At 51.4% G+C, this 20,245-nt stretch overlaps 1 protein-coding gene across 2 annotated transcripts; it reads right to left on the bottom strand.

Moving 5' to 3' along the window:
• Positions 1-1,658: 1,658 nt before the first annotated feature.
• On the bottom strand, positions 1,659-17,678 carry Mfsd9 (major facilitator superfamily domain containing 9). Of its 2 annotated transcripts, XM_021634830.2 has the most exons (6): positions 17,508-17,678; positions 13,799-13,886; positions 12,622-12,665; positions 10,754-10,883; positions 7,662-7,871; positions 1,659-4,279 (listed from the first exon to the last, which is right to left on the bottom strand). In XM_021634830.2, exons 1-6 carry the CDS (start codon positions 17,625-17,627, stop codon positions 3,492-3,494), a joined length of 1,380 nt encoding a protein of 459 aa, XP_021490505.2. In that variant the 5' UTR covers positions 17,628-17,678; the 3' UTR covers positions 1,659-3,491. The 2 variants fall into 2 exon arrangements, with proteins under 2 accessions (XP_021490505.2, XP_060225949.1); XM_060369966.1 differs by lacking the exons at positions 12,622-12,665; positions 13,799-13,886; positions 17,508-17,678 and adding an exon at positions 11,543-12,607.
• Positions 17,679-20,245: the final 2,567 nt, after the last annotated feature.

Consider the following 20,245-nt stretch of genomic DNA (forward strand, 5'->3'; position numbering starts at 1 on the left):
CAGGTTAGATGGCTCTGTTGGTCTTCCTGTGGCGCCCTTGAGCCCTCAGGCTCGCTCTGTCCTTCCTCCCACTCTTCCACAGCACTCCTGAGCATGGCCCATTGCTTGGCCTTGGCTGACTCCAGCTGCTGGAGGAAGCCTCTCAGAAGACATATGTATAGCTAGGAAGTTACTTTCAAAGCACTTACCACTTGGCCAAGATCTCAAAAGTATTAAGTGAAAATTCTAGAAATAAACAGCACATGAGATTTAAACCATTTCGAGCAGAGTGGTGTGTAGTTGAACTACGCCACTCCGTGCCCGCCTGCATGCAGCCCAAGTATTAGGGACTTGGCATGCACCTTAGCGATTCCATCACTGTGCGGATATGCATCCCTTGCGTTCTTCTAGGTCCTACTGCGCTGAGGATGCAGCTTAGATCTGCCAAAGGGCAGCTATGAAGCGCCTGCTCTGAGTGCAAAGGTCGGTGCTCTTAGCTTGGGGCAAGAGAATAAAGCTGTTAGTGACACTGAAGCAGGATAATAAATTCACCCTACATTTGCATTGGTACCTCACATTGGAACCACTATTGCAGTTAGGATGGGGAAAATTAAATTCATATCTGTTTAGAAGAAAACAATGGGCTACCTAAGGTTTGATACTACAAATGGCTGCAGGGGTGTCCTTGGGGTCCTGGAGTGGGCCTACGGCTGCAAGTGTGTGTGGCCTTCAGCAGTGAGCCTTAGACAAGCCTGAAGAAACACTCCCCAGGCCCGTGTCTCCAACTGCCACCTTTCATTTGGATTGTATTTGCACTGAAGAGGATTTTTATTTATTGAGATATAGTAGTTTAGTTTGACTGATAAAGACACAACTTTTCTATTACTGCAGCCTAGAATTTTTATCGTCTATCATTTCTGTACACTTTGCTAAAATAGCAATATTCTGTTTTTAAGTATTTTTATCATTGTTTTTTCAGTATTTCAGTGTGTTTTTATCACATTCAGCCCCTTCCCTGGCTTCCCCAGGTCCACCCGCACCTCTTCACCTACCCAACTGACTGTCCTCCTATTTGTGTGGCCCACTCTTGGGTGTGGGCCAGCGGGAACGTGGCTGGCTGCGGTGGTTACACCCTTAAGTACAAAGACTCTCCCTCTCAGTTGCCCACAGCTCCTCAGGTAGGAGTCAGCCTTCTTGCTTCCACCCACCTGCCTCCTATTCTGTCCAGTGAGTCTTAACTCTGTGTGTTAGATGTCTGGATGTGAGGGTCAAAGGCACGCAGCCAGATCCAGAGCACGCCCTTTCTGGCCCCTTTGGTGGGCCACAGGGATGACCACCCCTGCACCACCGCTCAGGCCACTCAGCTCATGGCCGAAGCCTTCCAAATATGGCTCCCTAGGGCCCATTTTTGCTTGTCTCTCTGGACTCTGGACTGAGCTGTGCACTTCTGAAACACAGAGCCCCACGAGAGGCCTGTTCCCCGGCGTCTGCCTGTGGCTGGAACACTGGGGGCGGGCAGAAGAGCGCCCTTCACCAACCCTCCACATCTCTACAGCAAGTGTCTGTTACCGCTCCAAGTTAAACTACTGATACAGGAACAAATTCATGTGGTTCAACCTGATACTTCACACTGGATCATGGACGTTATGTAAGAGAATTTAAAGAACACGGCACACATGTTAACAGAGCAGATTTAATTTCCCTGAGATTTTATCTCGAAAAAAATATAAATTCCACTCATCAAAAGAATGGCTCCCAAAGCTTTCTGTGTAAACAAATCAGCTAGACAACTCCTCACAGTGGTCCCTAGCAGCAATATGCTGGGCCTAGAGGGTGGACGCATCCCAGGACATGATGATCGACAGACCCCACTGTGAATGAGACACCAGACAAGATGAGATACGCGATAGCAGCTACCAAAAAGGAGACAAAACAAACAAAAGTCACATTGACACAGCCTTCAAGTCACTAACAGAAGGTCACAATGTTTCTCTAGATACTCGTTGATTTGGGTTTTCAGTATCTGCATGCGTCTTACTGGTTTTAAAGCCTCACTAAATTTATAGGTTTGACTTAAAAAATAAAGTGCTATGGTTTTAGGAATACAAACACGGCTATTGTAAGCACTTGTTAGAAAACCCCATGGTCTTTGAGAGTACAAACAGTCTTTGGAGAGACACTTCTGCAACATTACGTCATGACAATCGGTCCATTTAGTGTCTTGAACCCAGTCCCCACAACACTGTGATGCTGTGAGGAACCATGGCCATTCATGCCATGCTTTGGTCCCTTAAGGGCTCTTAGCTCCCATGTCAAATTCATAGCTTAAAAGTGAATTTTCTTGCAGCCAGAGAGGGAAAGGGATGATATTAAAGCTAAAAGGTGCCTCTGTCATAAATATATGAATTTATCCCCCACACATATCCAAACCTATTAAGATACTTTCTGATTTATAAGTAGTAAACATTGGAGTTATGAAAAGTTAGTTGTTGAAATACCACTCACAATCACGTTAGGTTAGGTTGAGACCAGGCATAACATCCCGGAGGAATGATCAAGAGGATTCAAAGGATGTGAGTGCTGGCTGTGGGAGGTGGACCCCTAGGCAGTGCCCACAAACCATCAGTGTCACCCCGGCTGTCAGCAAGCTCGTAGCGCCCACCCCTCCCTCCCTGGCCTGGACGCCCTGGTCCTCTCTCTGTAGAGAAGTTTATTTCAACAGCCCTCGGTGTCCTTCCTCCGCTGCCAGCATGTTATTAGCAATTCCTCCGGGTCTCAGGGCTTCCGGGACCAGGGATCTTCCCAAAACCTAAGTGATTTAGTCCCAGGGAGAAGAGAAGGCAGCCGGGAGCTGCCTGTTGCTAGTGCATTCTGGTTCCTGGGCGGTGGAAGGGTGGTGCGTGCGCCCCCACCGGGGCAAGCAGGAAGTTTAGGGCACACTCAGTCAGAAATAGTGAGGTCTCTACATTTTACTTAATCAAAACCAGTGTCCCAGCGCGTTCCTCCTCCTCCGTGAGAAATGGCCACCCGGGCGTAAAAGCCCACAGATTTGTCTGGGGCTGGGGTCAGCACCCGATGTCTCGGCGGCTGAGAAGGCAACAGGCTGGTTTAAGAGAAGCAGCTGGGATTCCGGCAGGCAGAGAACTACTTTTGGCTTCTGAGCTTCTGGGGGTGGGAGGGACCTGCCTTCCTCTATGGTCAGCGGTGATTAACACAGCGGCCTCCTCAGCGGGCGCAGCCGGGGTCTTCCCTCTGTCCACACACCAGCCGCTCTCCACCACCTTCACCTCCGGCAGCACGGTGGCTTTCCCTGAAGCCAGCTGGGGCGAGAAGCCCCTCGGAGAAGCTCCCGACCCGGGCCCCGGCAGAGCTGTCTAGGGTGACTTTCTAGGGTGCCGCTGCAGGCGCGCACGCGCAGGTGGGGCCTGGGCACACCCACAGGCCGCAGCTCTTAGACCTCCCGCTGATTGCCGCGGTTCTAATTCTGCTTCTCCAAGGGGGCCCGGTCCATCCTACTCGCTCTTTAGTCTCTCAACCCCGTGCCCAGTGAAGGGAGGTCTGTTCAGAGACATGATTAATATAGCCACCAGGGCCAGAGCGGCGCCCAGGCTCGGGGGCCCGCAGGGGCTGATCTCCTGGGCCACGCCGGAGAGGAGCGGGGCGAGGATGCGGCCCACTGCCGTCACGGACTGGCCCACGCCGATGACGGAGCCGCTGGCCTGCGCCCCGCCCACGCTCAGCTGCAGGTCGGTGACGCAGGTTCTCCCGAGCGTGGTGGAGAAGGACAGGAGCGTGGCGGAGAGGACCACCACGGCCACCGTGCTGGCCGCAGAGTAGAGCAGCAGCAGCAGGCAGGTGAGCGCGCTGGAGTGCAGCAGGACCCTGTGCGAGTCGTGCCCGTACAGCCGCAGCACAGGGCCCACGGCGAAGCCGGCCAGGGCACCCAGGGCGCTGGTGTAGCTGATGAGGTACCCTGTGGTCTTGGGCCGCACCCCAAAACGCTCCTCCAGGGCCAAGACGAAGTTACTGTAGTACAGCATGACGGCCACCCCCATGAGCAGGCGCACGAGAAACACGTCCCTCAGGGCAGAAACCATCAGGTTCTTCATGTCCTTCAGGGCCGACGTGACGTCAGCCCAGGGCCTCCGCTCCCTTTTCCTCCCGGCCTCAGGGGAGTGGTCCGCTCCCTGAAGCGTACCTTCTGACTTTATGGGTACAATAGCGTGCTCCTCCTCCAGGCTCCGGCCGTTCCCTGGGCTGCCGAGGTTTGCTTCTTTCCAAGGTAACAGCCAAACGAGACCTGTGGGAGCAGAGCGCAGAGAGGCCCGTTAAGGCAGCTGGTGTGCTCAGTTCCTACAGCGGCTCCTCGGTACTAGGTCAATCACCTGCACCTTCTGCCAGCTTTACCAGGTCCTACTGCGTCCCGCCTTCCCACCGTGCCCACCGTCCTGCGTTGGCATCAGGATCCTAGCAAGGGACTCCCGAGCTCCACAGAAGCTACCGAAACTCACACAAAACCGGCACTGCCTTCTCAGCTTGTGTGATTTCCGCTAGGCCGTCCCTTTATCCTGAGCTCCTGCATGAAAGTGTATGTGTGAATGCCTTTCTCACCAAACTCACTAATTACCTACCTGCCTGTGTACTTGTCTATCCAGCCGTGTGAGCACACGTGGCTCACGGATTGTGTTTCCAGTGTGCTAACAACACCACACACACAAGCAAGCAGGTCAGAGCCTAGAGAAAAATCCTGCCCTCAAAAAACCCAAACCCAAAAAGAGACTGGAACAGGTCAACAGGCAACAGGCTTCTGATGTGAGGGCCATGCCAGCATTGGGGAGGGCAGCAGGATGGGCCTTGGCCTGGGCCGGCAGGGCAGTGGGAGAGCAGGAGCTTTCAGGAAACACCAGGGCCCACAACACCCGGCCTAAGGCGGCAGCCGGGACAGCCGTTCAGAAGCCGTTCAGACTCCTTGCCTGGAGGGCTTCCGCATTGGGCATTCTAGGACCTCTTCGCAATCCATGCTGTAACAAGTTGGAGGCTAACCTGGGCTACAAGAGAGCCTGTGTCAAAACCATAATGATGATGACACTTGGGTAACACTGCTTTTGTGTAAAATCTCTCCGGGTCCGGTAGCCAGGCCACGGGTTTTGCTAGCACACGTTAGACTGAGAAGACTGAGGAGCCATTCTTAGGGCTCACGCTAATACACAGCCAGGCAGGAAGTGAGCCTGAGTCGGTCAGCTCAGCCTAGTTTCTTAGCTGGAGAAACGCAAGCTAGAGAGGAAGGCATGAGAGCAGCAGTGGAACAAGGAAAGCAGACACTCCATGCAGGCCACCTGGGCAAGGGCAGCAGAACTCTGTACCCAGCTGGACTGATGCTCTACCCCTCAGGTATGCCCTGCCCCAGGCCCGCCTATTCCCAGATGTCCAAAGTAAAAAACAAAAACAAACAAACAAGGAGAAATTAGAGAGTGGCCCTGCCACAACTGAAATTAAACCACGGAGCCTGCTTCCTGGATCTGGAAGTAAGCCAGCGTGGAATGTGTTGCTCATCATCATGCCAAGGTGAAGGCTCGAACCCCTGCAGTAAAGTGGTGTGTGATTAAACCGAAGGCCACCCAGACACTCGGCATGGTCCCTCTCATTTACAGAGATGCTTATCTAAGACCTGTCCATGCCAGGATCTCTGGGCAGAGAGAATTTTGGGCACGTGACTCATCAAGGTTCCCACAGTGCAGGAGGTGTTTTTATTGCTTAACTTCCACAGATACGCGCAGGGCCAGGTGCAGCCCAGGGTCTGGAATATCGCCGGCCCCATGCAGTCCGCTGTAGAATATGGGCATGGAGCTGCAACAGCAACAGCGTTTCGGAAGTGCTATGAGACACGCTAAGCAGGCAAAGAGCAGCCAGGAAAGACAAACGGACGTGTGTGAAGTGAAGAGCAGGAGGAAGAGGGCTGCGAAGGGCGCGTGGGAAGATCGTGGCCTGCACAGGAAGGGTCGGTGCAGAGCCTTGCAGGGGCAGCCAGCCCGCACACGTGAGGTGGGCCAGCAGGGCTGTGTGGGCAGAGCCCATCACTGGGTAAAATGAATAAGGCATGACATTACCCTGACCAGCAGGCACTGAGGGGGTCTGTGACGGGAAAATGCATAGTTGCTTTATTTTTTAAACTTCCATACATTATTGAAAAATCTAACAGCTCTATTAAATAGAGATGTTTCCATATACATCATAATTACTAAGATAATACATATTGAACAAATTAATGGAATTGGTCCCTGTCTTATGCCATACACAACAATGAACTCAAAATGGATTACAGACGAATGTGAGACCTAAGCACATAGCGCCTTGAGGAAAGGGGAAGAAAACAGCTTCTCAGAACCGGGCCGAGGGATGGCACTTCTGGGTAAGCTGTAACAAGAACAGCAGTGAAAGCATGCAGAGACGGGGCTACAGCAAAGCGAAACCCTGCGCAGGGGGGAACAGCTGCCAAGGCAAAGGCCACATAAAGAGCACGCCTTATCCGCAGAGCCCTATCTGCAAAAGTTGACACTAGATCAGACAAAACCTCCGCGTGAGGACTGCCCAGCAGGGCATCAAAGCAGATGCTGGGACTCACAGTTAAACTGTGGGCAGAGTGCAGGGAATCTTATGGAAGAAGGGGGAGATAGAAAGACCCGGAGGGGACAGGAGCTCCACAAGGAGAGCAACAGAACCAAGAAATCTGGGCACAGGGGTCTTTTCTGAGACTGATATTCCAACCAAGGATCATTCATGGAGATATCCTAGAATCCCTGCACAGAGGTAGCTCATGGCAGTTCAGTGTCCATGTGGGTTTCCTAGTAAGGGGAGCAGGGACTGTCTCTATCATGAACTCAGTCTGGCTCTTTGATCACCTCCCCCTTAGGGGGAGGCAGCCTTTCCAGGCCACAGAGGAAGACAATGCAGCCAGTCCTGATGAGACCTAACAGACTAGGGTCAGAGGGAAGAGGAGGAGGACCTCCCCTATCAGTGGACTTGGAGAGGGGCATGAGAGGAGAAGAGGGAGGGAAGGTGGAATGGGAGGGGAGGAGGGAGGGGGCTACAGCTGGGATAGAAAGTGAATAAACTGTAATTTATAAAAAAATAAATTAATTAAAAAAGAGAAAATCCCAGCATGGAGTGGGGAGATGGGCACCAAGTCCCATTTCAGGTGAGAGCGTACCAGTCACTGCCAGCCAGGAGATGGAGAAACTGAGTGTGGGGACAGACGCAGAAGAAAACCAGCTCAGTGCTGGTGCGACACACACGTGTCCAGTCACTCTGAAAGCAGACGGAGGACCTTCCAGTTAACTCTCATTGTTAAGCAGTGAACCTGCCTGCTCTATTACTGGCATCATTATTACAGGAGTGTGTATATGAGGGCATGTGCCCGAGTTTTATGTGCACAAGTGCGTGCAGGTGTCCATGGAGGCCAGAAGAGGAGGCCAGGTTACTCGGACCTTATGTTACAGACAGTTGTGAACCGTTGGCACAGCCGCTCGGATCCCACTGAAGTCCTGTTGGGCAGCCGAAGCTCTTGAACCTCGAGCCACTGCCCAGATATAAGGTGGCCTCTTCCGCATTTAAAGACACAACTGCATTCGGACAGAAGTGAGCAGACCTGCTTGGCTCGGTGGCATGTCCCACAGCGCACTCACCAGCGTTGAGGAGGAAGACGGAGCAGCAGATGAGGGCTGCCACGTAGAACCCGCCATCTGATTCTGTCAGGTACCCACCAACCACAGGCCCCAGGATGAAGCCGACGCCCGAGGCCGTGTTGAAGTGTCCCAGCACGCGTGGCCGCGCCTTCTCTGTGACCAGGTCGGAGAGCAGAGCCCTGGAGATGGAGAGGGTGTGCTTAAAAACACCTGTGAGGAAGAAGAGACATGCTCTGTAACTCGCAGACCCGAGCGGCCTTCCCGCTTCCATTTCCTCTGAGCTGCTAATGCCTTCGGGACTCGGCAGTCATGAATGGACTCCGGAGCCAGCACCTTAACCGCGTCATTCCCTCTTCCCCAGCACAGAGGGCCTCGGAGTCCAGCTTGCCCACAGCCCATCACGACATCCTAACGTTCCCTGTTACCCAAGCAAGACTCCCTGTGGCTGTTAGGGCTCAGGCAGTCCAAACATCCAGAAACAGACTATAGGACGATTTCCAGTATCTAAATAAATGCCAGCATTCCTTAGAAACTTGTGGAACCGGAACCAACTTCTGTCTGTGGAAGGGCTCATTTCCCTCAGCTCTGGTGGAAGAGACTAGCAGCTACCTGTGGTCGCACAGCAGAGCCCACGCCAGCCTCCAGGCTTCCTCAGTATAGCGAGCACCTGCTGCACATTCCCGAGTCCATGCTCATCCCAACCCTCCTCGACCTGCTCGCTCCCCAACTCTTCACAAAGGCAAGGTTCCCCCCCCCCCCCGAGATTCTCACTTCTCTCCCTCTTTCTCCAGATGCTCACTGATCCCCTCCCAGTGTGCTCTATTCTCTAGCTCTTGCTTTCTCACTATGTCCACTCTTCTCTCCCGCTCTCCTAGCCCTGGCCATGGCTCTGCTTTTTCCTCTCTCTGCTCTGGATACTGTCTATCTTTTACCTAAAATAAAAGCCTTCCACCTGGGTGGTCATGTCAGCCGTCTCTGTAGCACCCCCTCATATTCGGTGGCTCCCTCAGTTACCTAGTTACATGGCTTCCCTACTCACTCACCACAAAATACTACAAAGCACACCTACCCTGTGCCACCATCGGTCCTAACCTGTGGATAAAGCAACGAGAGCTAACCAAAAGGTCAAGAAACAGAAACAACCCCAGCAGCAACCTACAAATAAAGAGCTACAGCCACCCTCATGGAACGCGGGTTCTTCTTGCGGTGAAGGACAGACTGTGTTAGAAGGTGGCGAGGGGTATGGTCGGAACAGCAGAAAGGATGCCAGAGAGGAGGAACACCAGGCAGCTTTATCTAAGCAACACTGCCAGCCACACCCCAGGAAGACACTAGCGACTCTGATGGCGTCCTCAACAATGCCAACTGCATCCTACTAGTCAGAGACTTGTGAATCAGCTGCCGACTACCCAGCGGTTTCAGCCTGACGGCTTTCTGCTGAGGACTGTCTGACGAGCTCCCTGCAGAGGACTCAGCATCTCTCCAGGCTGTGGCTCGGCACAGGGGCTTTCGCTGGCTCCTACAGCACCCTGAGGTGCTAGAGCATCCTACAGCTCTACCACAGGTCTCAGCTCACACGCCTGTGTCTAATCCAGGGCTCCGGCTCAAAGGGAGCAATGCACACCAGACACAATGGGCAGCTCCCTCGGAAAACAAACCCGAAATCCCCTTAGGATGTCACAGACTCTTTCTAGCCTTGTTCTAGAACACGAAGAAGGTCTGGGCTGAGAGAAAATTCCAAATATTTAAGGAACTTCACGAATTTCTTTGAACTTGTATCTATGCTGGGTTTACCTTTTGAGGGAAGGCTATAGGAAGAATATTCCAGAAACACCTCGTGGGAGGGCTCTTCAGAGGCTGGGCATGGAAGAGCAGATGTCGAGCACAGGCACAAAGCAGGGGCACATTTCAGGACATAGGATCTGGGTCTACAACTGACGGCAAGAACAAGCCTAGCAAAAGTTCCGGTGTTCCCTCTCATCATGATGCACAGACACTGAGAGGGTCAGGTCGGGGCAAGAGGGAATCCAGGCATTACTCCTGTTTCTAAAGCCTGGGACGCCCACATGTTAGAAAGTACAGCTGACTGGACTACGCACAGCTCATGCTACCTCACACTAAAGAAAAGCAATCCCCTCCTTCCCCTAAATCTCAACCCATTTTGCAAACAAATTTAGGTTTCTCTCTTGTCTGCCGCCCTGGTCTGCAGAGAATTCAGAACAGGATATTGCACAGTGGTGGAGCACAGTGAGGGGTAATTCTGAGCAACGCGAACCAAACAATAATGCAATAAATGCAGCAGCAGGACGCAGTGAACAGGTACTAACTGTGACTCAGAATGCACTAGAGGGCTGGACTGTGGACTCTCTTAAGGAAAGGCAACCCCTCCCCCAGTGAATGTGGGGAGCCGACTTGAGTATGCCACAGGCTAGGATGGGAGCTTCGTGCACACTCCACATGCATACGAAGCAGAGTGACAACCTCAGAGGAGCTGACCCTCGGCTGTGTGTCACTGCGGCGCTCTGCTCCTGTGCGGTGCAGTGGAGAAGCTTATCTTAACGAGGACAGAGGTGCAGTGCGGCAGCCTCGTGACTGGTGGCAATGTCTGCCACGCTGCATGAGCTGAGGAAAGAAAACTGGTGAGACTTGGGGCTGCGGATGCCAAGAAAGGCAAGGAGGGACACACCTTCCCTAGCAGGTCCCACCAGACACCGGAGCGTGCAGCCACCTGAGGTTTCCAAGAGTGGATAAACCTCTCACTGGAGGTCCAAGAGGAAAGTGCTGTCAGGGAGTCAGGGGTGGTCCGGAGGGGTCTGGAGAGAGGAGACCAACGCCAGTGTGGCAGAGTGACTCACACTAACGATGCTCTGAGAGGCTGTCACAGGCCAGGGTGGGGCTTTGGAGAAGCTGGCAGAGGGCCTGGCAGCAGTAAATGCCCAGTAAGCAGCCACGGCTAACCGACCGCTTACTGCCATTGTCACTGCTACAGCCGCTGGTCTCTGTGGCTGAGCTCCAACAGCAGGGGTGTCACCACCAGGCTTGGGCCCGTACAGAGCACCACACGGAAGACGCTGCCAGGCACCAGAACTCACCCACAGGGACTCTAGCCAGTGTGAACAGGAACACGTTGGTGGACATTCCAAGGAGCAGGTAACCCAGGGCGCTGAGCAGAACACACACCAGCAAGGAGGGCCGCCTTCCAACCACATCACTCCAGCAGCCCTGGGAGGAACAAGCAGAGGTCTCTGAGAGCTGCCAGCACCACACAGGGACCAGTACAACATGGCCCCGGGGAGTCGCGCAGGGGCATGGCTGTGTCATGCCACATGCCACAGGCTGTTCTCTCTGCCCATCCCACAAGGTGAGTGTAACACGGATGCCACACCAGCATGATGCCTGGTGACCCAGTAGCTGGAAATCTCGCTGGACCGTGCAATAGAAGATTAAGCTCCGAAGCTTCATTTCATTTTTGTTTTCATTGTTTTATGCAACTACGCTCCTCAGAAGTCATGTTGTTTAGAAATTTAGAAAATCCAAAAAAGGAAGTAACTAGGAAAAAATAACCTCTATGGTCCCAAATCTAGGTAAACACAGGCTCAGTGACGAGGGTGTCCTTCCTGGGATGGAGGGCAAGGTGGGCAGGGGTCCAGGCCAACTTTCTAACTGGTCTTGTACTTCCTCTACCCCTCACAGCCACACTCCAGATACAAAATATCAAGCCTTCCAGCAGGATGACAGAGCTAGTCAGAGAATGCCGATCACTGCCCAAGGCCTAGTCAACCTGTCATCTCTGCCTTCTCTTCCTCCAGTTTAGAACATCCCCAAATTTAACACTTTTAAAAGATGTATTTGCTTTTATTTTATATGTCTGAGTGTTTTACCTGTATGGATGTCTGTGTCACATGTGCATGCAGCATCCAAAAAGGACCAAAGAGGGCATTGGATCAGGCTGGGCAAAGGAGCACAGGCCGTTATACCCAGCACTTGAGAGGCAGGCAAATCTCTGCAGGCTCAAGGCCAGCCTGGTCTACCTAGGAACTTCCAGGACACAGATAGCTACATACAGACAACCTGTCTCAAAAGAAAAGAGGCGACTGTATTCCCTGAAAATGAGTTACAGGTGGCTTCGAGCTGTGTCTTAAAACTTAACAATTTATAATAGAATCTCATCCAGTTTCCTTTAAAACCGTCCCCTAACAAAGAAGCAGCAGGGAAAACCTGAGCTCTTTAAACATGAGATGGCGGCAGCTGCTTCAATCTGCCGCTGCTGCTGTCTGTAAGAATGAAGAGATGGCCACTGAGCTTTCTGACTGGACGCTGAGATCTCCAGAGCAGGGTGCCCACAGCAGGCTGCATGGGAGACAGACCGGATGCCTAGTGACAGTCATGGATTTCAGACACCCAAGGGGCCAGGGAGAGGGACAAAGTCACTACTGTATCTCTCTACTCATTCTTTGGGTAGCTGGCCAATCAAACAAAGTGGCTTACTCTGAGTTACTCGTACATAATGAGGCAACCAGCTCAGTGCACACATTTCCATACAGAACAGTGGAAATGCAGGTGGGTTTGACCGCTGTCGATTACATGAAGCAAACAATGAGTGAGGGCTTCTGGTCGTGGTGTTTTCTACGGTACAAAATTCAGCACCGACTCCCGGAACAGCAGCACAGTCCCAGGGAAGCCTCTTATAAAGTAAGCCCCTTCCTCCCCCAACAAGCACTCGCTCAGCAGGCCTCACAGACTGTAAAGGACATGCCTTCCCCTGGCCAAGCAGAGGGCGGAAGACAGCATTCTGCCTGTCTCATATTTAACAAGGCTGAATTTTCCAGTCGCCCGCACGCCCCTCTTCAGCAATCTTCCAGCCCTCCACCTTCGTAAGCACTGTGGCAGATGGCCGATGCACTGTGCTGGAGATGGGCTGCAGGATACAGGAGAACTTGGTGGATGGAGGGTAGCTTACCACAAAGGTGCTGGAGAAGAGCTGCAAAACGCCGTAGGAGGAGCCTGAAAAACAAGTGGAAATACCAGAAGAGGGTGCTGGGGGAACGTGGTAATAGTCAGGAAGAAAACTCCGGGGAAGGGGCATCCTCAGGAAGCTAAACCATCATACATCTTTCATAAACTATTTTAAAAGCCTTCAAATTAAAATGTGAGCAAGCGCATGGGAATGGCAGCAAGGGCCAGTCTTGGGGTCCCTGAAAGTAATGCTGCTCCTCTAAGAGTAAAAATCAGAGTCCTGGAAATATACAACTGAGCAATGAATTTTTAACAACAACTCATTATAGCTCAAGCATCTTAGAGGTGAAAGAAGAATAAGAAAGTCCGTTGTACTCATGAATGGACAGGCCCTAAGTCATACATGCTAACTACAAAAACAAAGAGCAGTTAAAAAAAAAAAAAGCAAAATTTAAGAAGAAAAAGCTTTAGTTAAATATCGGACTTCTAGAGTTCCTTCCCTCAAGATGTAACAGGTCCACTGGGCTTTTCCTAATGGTCAGCATAATTCAGCATACAGATCTTGAGGCAAATCATAATCAGAGCGGGGCAGGGCGGGGGGAGTCAGGACAGAGCACAGGTGATGTGGAAAACTGAAGGATTCAGGGCTGTTAGCATTGAGGGCTTTTCAGTACTCAGCACAGACTGTTCTAAGCCCTGGGGACTCTAAATCAGCACAATCTGGACACAACCTCGTACTGTGTGGGCAGAAGCTCCGCAGGCTTCTGAGATGAGCTGGCAGTGTGGGAAGTGTGCAGCTAGCTTCCCAAGGTGGTCGCCCAAGCCCTTTCCCTTCACGTGGGACTTCCACCAATCGCCCTGCGGCCTCATCCAAGCTCCAGAACTGCCTGCAGGCAGGAGGCCAGAGGCCATGCTTCACCTGAGATACACACACTACCACACTGCCAGAGGCCCGGAGCTTCCGGCTTATGGGATGTGGAAGGAACTCAAACCTCAGAGCCTTCCCAAGGGCAGGTGGTCCGAGAAGAGATGAACTCCGCTTGCTTCAGGGTGGCCCTTGGAAATACTCCCAAGGTCGCTTCATTTCCCACTTACTTTTGGTGATGTTTGGCTAAAGGCAGAGTTATTTTGGGGGGATTTGAAATTCAGTGTTTTCCCCACAAGCTGCATCACACACTCACCTACGACTCCAGCAACTATGGGACTCACTCCAAGGGACTTGACATGAAGATTCAACAATGGAACGACCATGCTGACACCAAACAAATCCTGTGGGAAGTCAAAGCCCACAGGACTCATTAGCACTGAAGCTCAGCAGAATTTAACCTACAGCCCAGTCTCAAACATAAAACCTGGTCCTAAACTCCTGACCAAGGAAGAAACCACAACTGCAGACCACAAGGACCAGGTAAAGAGCCATGATAAAATCCAGATAACTGTAACTACCTGGGCCATCTAGACCTATGATCAATTTTCACTTCAGCTTCTTTGTGACTGGCCTTTGACATCCAAGGAGGGTGTGCCACCCAAGTCCCTCACCCAAAACGAAGGAACATTGAACAGAAAAACTCACTGTTGTGTGGATAACAAAGGAGGGACAGTTTGTGTTTGTTGGTAAAGCTGTTTTTGCTTCAGTAAGAATCTCAAGCTACATCATAGCCAAACTGTGGGCAGAGTGCAAGGAATCTTATGGAAAAAGGGGGAGACAGAAAGACCTGGAGGGAACAGGAGTTCCACAAGGAGAGCAACAGAACCAAGAAATCTGGGCCCAGGGTCTTTTCTGAGACTGATACCCCAATCAAGGACTATGCATGGAGATAATCTAGACCCCCTGCACAGATGTTGCCCATGGCAGCTCAGTCTCCATGGGTGTTCCCTAGCAAGGGGAGCAGGGGCAGTCTCTGGCATGAACTCGGTTGCCTGCTCTTTGATCACCTCCCCCTGGTGGGGTGGTCTTACTAGGCCACGGAGAAAGAGGATCCAGACAGTCTTGATGAGACCTGATAGGCCAGGGTCTGATAGTAGGGGAGGAGGATCTCCCCTATCAGTGTACTAGGGGAGGGGCAAAGGGGGGAAGGGAAGGTGGGACCAGGAGGAGATGAGGGAGGGGGCTACAGCTGGGATACAAAGTGAATAAATTATAATAAATAATAATAATAGTAGTAATAATAATAATGTTTTTTTTTTTTTTAGAAAGAATCTCAAGTTACAAAAAGGAACTGATGGACCAGAGTCTGTATTTGAGACAGCCTCATTTCGTAGCCCAGGTTGGCCCCCACCTCAGCCTCTTAGGTGCTAATATCACAAGCATGTTTCACTGTACTAGTTTTCAAAATCTGTCACACATCAATACTCAGAAGAAAGCCCAGGAAAGCACGAGGAAGACAGGAGGCTGGTGGAATACTGAGATCCACAGACTAAGGTCTCAATAAAGATGAGCTGTCACCTGCCACAGGCTGGGGACAGGGAACAGACTGCCCAGCTACATCACAGACCTCATCACCATCATAGCCATACCAATGAGCTTAGTGTTTCCCGTGAAACAAAGGAAAAGCTCATGGTATCAAGAGCTAAAACTAGAACGTTTGGCAAATAACTTCTCCAATCTTGTGCCCTTCCTCTTCCAATCAGAAATTGTTTTCCCAAGCCTTTAGGGTCGCTAAATATAAAAAAAAACACTAAGTTTTTTTTGGTAAGTCAGCATTAGCTCCTTCAACGACAGAGAAACTGAAGCTCTTCACAAGATTTTTCACAAAAAAAAAAAATCCCTAATCTTTTAAAAAGTACTTGGAAATCTTACATATTTCCCTCAAGATATGCTCTTGAATATATTATTCTCTTGAATACGTCACTACATTTCTCAAATTTTTGCATCAGACTAGTTTCGCCATGTGCAGAGCATACGGAAAGCCTGAGAGAGGCTGCGAATATCCAAGTCTGCTGGGAGGCCGCACACAACAAAGGGTGTGGGAACTGCTCTGTCTCCCTGATTCTCACACCATTCTCCACTCCAGCTCGTGGTAGTTGCTGTGACCCTCCGGGGCCGGAGTCTTTTTATGTGGCACACACAACCCAGGTGCCCTCTGTGGTGGGCTGGAGACAGGCATCACCCCAGGAGGACTGTGGTCAGCATCCTTCCCCAGAACATCTGCACCCACTTCCTCTGAACCCTGAGTACACAGCGCAGCAGGCAGCACCTCATCCTAAGGCACAGCCAAAGGGCAAGGACTCGGGGTGGTGGTGCCAGGCTCTCAGAGGCATGGAGCCTAAGAAGGGAAACCGTACACAGAGATGTCTCTAAGGCGTGGTCCTGCTGCAGGTGTGTGATCCCACCAGGCACCCCAAATTGTGAACTGTAAAACCCTGCTTCTTGTTCGGTGTGGTTGAGCTGTAACACACACCTCTTTAATCCAAGAACTTTCTGTTTACTGTAAACAGGTGATTGTGGTGTGGTTCAGCCCTAGCACACACCTTTAATCCAAGAGCTCTCTGTTTACAGGATTTAATAAAGTTAACCCTAAGTCATGAGGCGGAGCAAGAAAACAGCTGACAGGGCTTAAAGAGTAGGAGGGACTTTGAGTTGAGGGGTATTTAAGACAGCTGGAGCAGTAGAAAGGGCTTTTTAGCTTAGCTCTGGCTTCAGTTCCTCAGCTCCTTGCCTTTTTTGGGCTTCTTTGGCCTTGGGTATTTTGTACTTTTCTTCCCAGGCTGTCACTGAGCTGGTGAGCCTTTTGGGCTTTTTCCTCTGAGATCTGAGCTGAGGAGGAAGGTCAGCTGGTGCTTTCTCTGCCTCTGTGAACTAGCAGGTTTTCACCCCAGCATCTGACTCCTGCGTCCTTATTGGTAAAATAAAATGGTTGGGATTTTCATTTTTGTTTATAACATGGTCCTCCTTGTCTTCTAGCTTTGTAAACACAGACATTTGGTGAAATCTACTTTCTTCAAGATTCTAACAAGAACTAAATTGAACAGTTCCTCCATTGACTGCTGGGCACTTTGCAGACAGAGCAGAGGCTGCTTCTCTGATCCTCACCTACATGGCTCAGCGTGCTGACTCCTAATTCTAGCAGCCCTTCCGTCTGGAAATAAACGGTAAGCTTACTTCACCTGGACAGCGAACAGTTACTGTTTACCAGGCTCAGTGCTGACCAGGTACTGGCCACAAAGCCTTCTCCCAATGTCCTTTCAACTAATTGGTTCCTTTTGCCTTGAGGAAATCCTACTGAGTGTTTCTTTCTGCTGAACCAAACCTAGAGGAGTGAGGGTGGGCGTGTCAGGGTTCCTGCACTGAAAATGGCCCAAGACTCCCAACTTAAGCCTATCACTAAGACTGGGAAATCTCTGGAAGCAGAAACTGCCTTTGAGATCATGTACGACATGATAGGCATTCATAACTTTCTTAAGTATTACATTAATACGCAGATGGATGGAAGAATAACTTAAGAATAACTTGTCTCATTCTACAAGGGAAAGGACCACTTTCAATCAATCAATCTATCTACATATATATGTTTATATACACACACACACGCACATAAGTTATAACAAAACAAAAACAGTGCCATTTGCCAAAGTCACACAAGTGTGACTTCCCAGTTCAAACGTCAAACGTCAAGGTCTTCCGTGTAGAAGGACTCATTAGCAAAGACCTCTTGACCACTGCTGTGGGGAGAGGCCTGTGTCCCAACCGCGCTAGCTCCCTCAGCAGCCTCTCCTCGGTCCTGCACCGGCCCCTGCAAACAGTGACCTGGGGTGAAGTGGCAAGAGGAGGCGCCTCACAGCACCCTTCGGGGTCTGTGTGACTCCCCGGGAGCTGGGGCAAGCACAGCCCGCCAGGATCCCCAGCCTTGCACACTCCGCGCTTTCCCCGGCCCCAGGGCGGGCACTCACCAGGAAGCCAACCAGGTAGAGGCAGAGCAGGAAGCGGCGGGAGCCCTCGGCGCTGGGAGCTGGCGCCAGGCTCCCCGCGGCCGGCCCCTGCCCCGAGGCCCGGCGCCCGCGGACCCCCATCGCCAGGCGCCTCCGCGGGCTGCGGGTGCGCACGCCCCCGAGCCGCCGGCAGGCCACGCCCCGCGGCGGCCACGCCCAGGCGCGGCCACGCCCACGGCGGAAGCGCCCGGCGTGCGCCTGCGCAGACGGAAGGCCGTGGCGCGGGGCTGGCGCGGGGCTGGCGCCGCGGACGCGTTAGTTCGAGGCCGCCGACAAACGCTGTGACAGCGGACTGATGCCGCCCTTCCTCGCTCGCTGGCGGTGTGGGGCGGGAGGAACCTGTCGCCAGAGCAGGTTCTCCTCAGTGACAGCTCGTGCGGCTGGATCCCAGGCCCCTCCTCGGCTTGCCCGGGACGAGCTAAGCTGGCGGTGGGAGCTTTCCCGTCAGAGCCTCGGGCAGTAACGCAGCCGGCCTCTCCATCTGTGAGAAGTCTGCGCAGGGTCAGAAGCGGGACACGGAGAGGCTCAGAGCCGGGCGAGTGGCCTCGGAGTGAACAGCCGCGCCCGAAGAGCGGGAGGAACCGTGAATGATAAACGCAATAGAGAAACAAAGTCAGAGGACACGCGGCGTAAGGGCTTGTGGCGAGCAGCGGGGGAGACTCTGGAAAACCTTAGGCTGCCTCCAGGTTGGGGGAGACGGACTGAATCTAGCCCTGAGTGTGGACACGAAGCAGAACTGGTTCCGCCGGCCTCGTTAAGCACAGACTGGGAATTGTGACATGTGACTGAACTGTGACTTCGGCTGTGGCGGCGCACTTCCGTGACCTCAGCACTTGGGACACAGAGACAAGAGGGTCAAGAGTTCAGCTTGTAAAAGCCATGAAAGTAGACGGGGGTGGTTGGAATGCGGAGCAGGATCCATGGGAGTGGAAGGGAAGACTCTCGAGACGGCAACAGGCAGTGAATATGACAAACTGCACATGCACGCATATGAAATGCCAGGGCGGAATCAGCTAGCTCGTTAAATTAGATGTGCTAAAACGCACACTTAAAATAATTCAAGGTTATTCTCAGTTACATAGACCAGCCTACGCTACGTGAGACCATATATTAAGAAAGCAAAACCAGAAAAAAAAAAAAAGCGTTAACTAGAGAATGCATTTGGTGGTGTTGTAGACAAAAGATAGACAGAGTCAGTCATCGCTTTTTGTCCTCAGCTCTAATGAGATTCCACCAAGCCTGGGGTGGCACCCATCATCCTTTTCACCTTTACAGAATGGCGTGGTGTTCAACTTGCCCAGCAGATGGCGCTGTGGGCAATTGCCTGAGCCGAAGGACTTGTTGGATGTGGATCCTGGATCTCTCTCTCTCTCTCTCTCTCTCTCTCTCTCTCTCTCTCTCTCTCTCTCTCTCTCTCTCTCTCTCTCTCTCTCCCCATTCTTCTTATGTCCCAGTCGTATCCCCCTCCCTCCCTCCCTCCTGTACCAATACCTTCCCTCCCTGTTTCTCCCTCCCCTACTCCTCAGAGAAGGGAACCCCCCACCCCACCAGCTATCAAGTCACATCAGGACTCAGTGCACAGCCCCACCAGGGGAAAGTGATCGAAAAGCAGGCAACAGAGTCCATGTCAGGGTCAGCCATTTTTCATCTTAGTAGGGGATCCATATGAGGACAGAGCTGCCCATCGGCTGTATCTGTGTTGGGGGCCTAGGTCCAGTCAAGTCTCTGAAGAAAAAATTGAAGAAGATATCAGAAGATGGAAGGATCTCCCATGCTCATGGATCAGTAGGATTAATATAGTAGAAATGACCATCTTACCAAAAGCAATCTACAGATTCAATGCAGTTCCCATCAAAATCCCAACACAATTCTTAACAGACCTTGGAACAATTTATCAACTTCATATGGAAAACCAAACACACACACACAAAAAACAAAACAAAACAAAACAAAACAAAACAAAAAAACAACAACAACAACAACAAAAAAAAACAGAATAGCTAAAGCAGTCCTGTACAATAAAAGATCTTCTGGAGGAATCTCTATCTCTGTTTTCAAGATATACTATAGAGCAATGGTAATAAAAACTGCATGGTACTGGCACAGAAACAAGCTAGTGGATTAATGGAATTAAACTGAAGACCTAGAAATAAACCCACACACTTATGGATATCTGATTTTTGACAAAGAAGCCAAGACCATACAATGGAAAAAAAGAAAACATCTTCAACAAATGGTGCTGGACTAACTGGATGTCTCTACATGTAGAAAAATGCAAATAGATCCATATCTATAACCCTGCACAAAACTAAAGTCCAAGTGGATCAAAGACCTCAACGTGAAACCAGACACACTAAACCTGTTAGAAGAAAAAGTGGGGAAGATCCTTGATCTCATTGGCACAGGAGAAAAACTTCCTGAACAGAACATCAACAGCACAGGCTCTAAGATCTACAATTAATAAATGGAACCTCATGAAACTAAAAAGCTTCTGTCAAGCAAAGGACACTGTGATCAGAACAAAACAACAGCCTACAGACTGGGAAAGGATCTTCACATCTGACAAAGTTGTGGGTCTCTCTTGCTTCACCTGATTGTGGCAGGCAGAGTGCGGGGCCTACCGAGGCCCTCAGTCTTCAGGGGCTTTCCTAGCACCTTGCAGGAAATACCTTGTTTTCCCAGTCAGCTCCCATCCTCCA

This window comes from Meriones unguiculatus, chromosome 16 (genome assembly GCF_030254825.1).
Source record: "Meriones unguiculatus strain TT.TT164.6M chromosome 16, Bangor_MerUng_6.1, whole genome shotgun sequence".
NCBI lineage: Eukaryota > Metazoa > Chordata > Mammalia > Rodentia > Muridae > Meriones > Meriones unguiculatus.

Coding starts and splice junctions, on each gene's coding strand:
- Mfsd9 (XM_021634830.2), bottom strand. CDS start 17,627: ATGGGGGTCCGCGGGCGCCGGGCCTCGGGGCAGGGGCCGGCCGCGGGG. Junction 12,666..13,798: donor CATAGTTGCTGGAGTCGTAG/GTGAGTGTGTGA, acceptor CTTGTTTTTCAG/GCTCCTCCTACGGCGTTTTG. Junction 4,280..7,661: donor CGTCTTCCTCCTCAACGCTG/GTGAGTGCGCTG, acceptor CTGCTCCCACAG/GTCTCGTTTGGCTGTTACCT.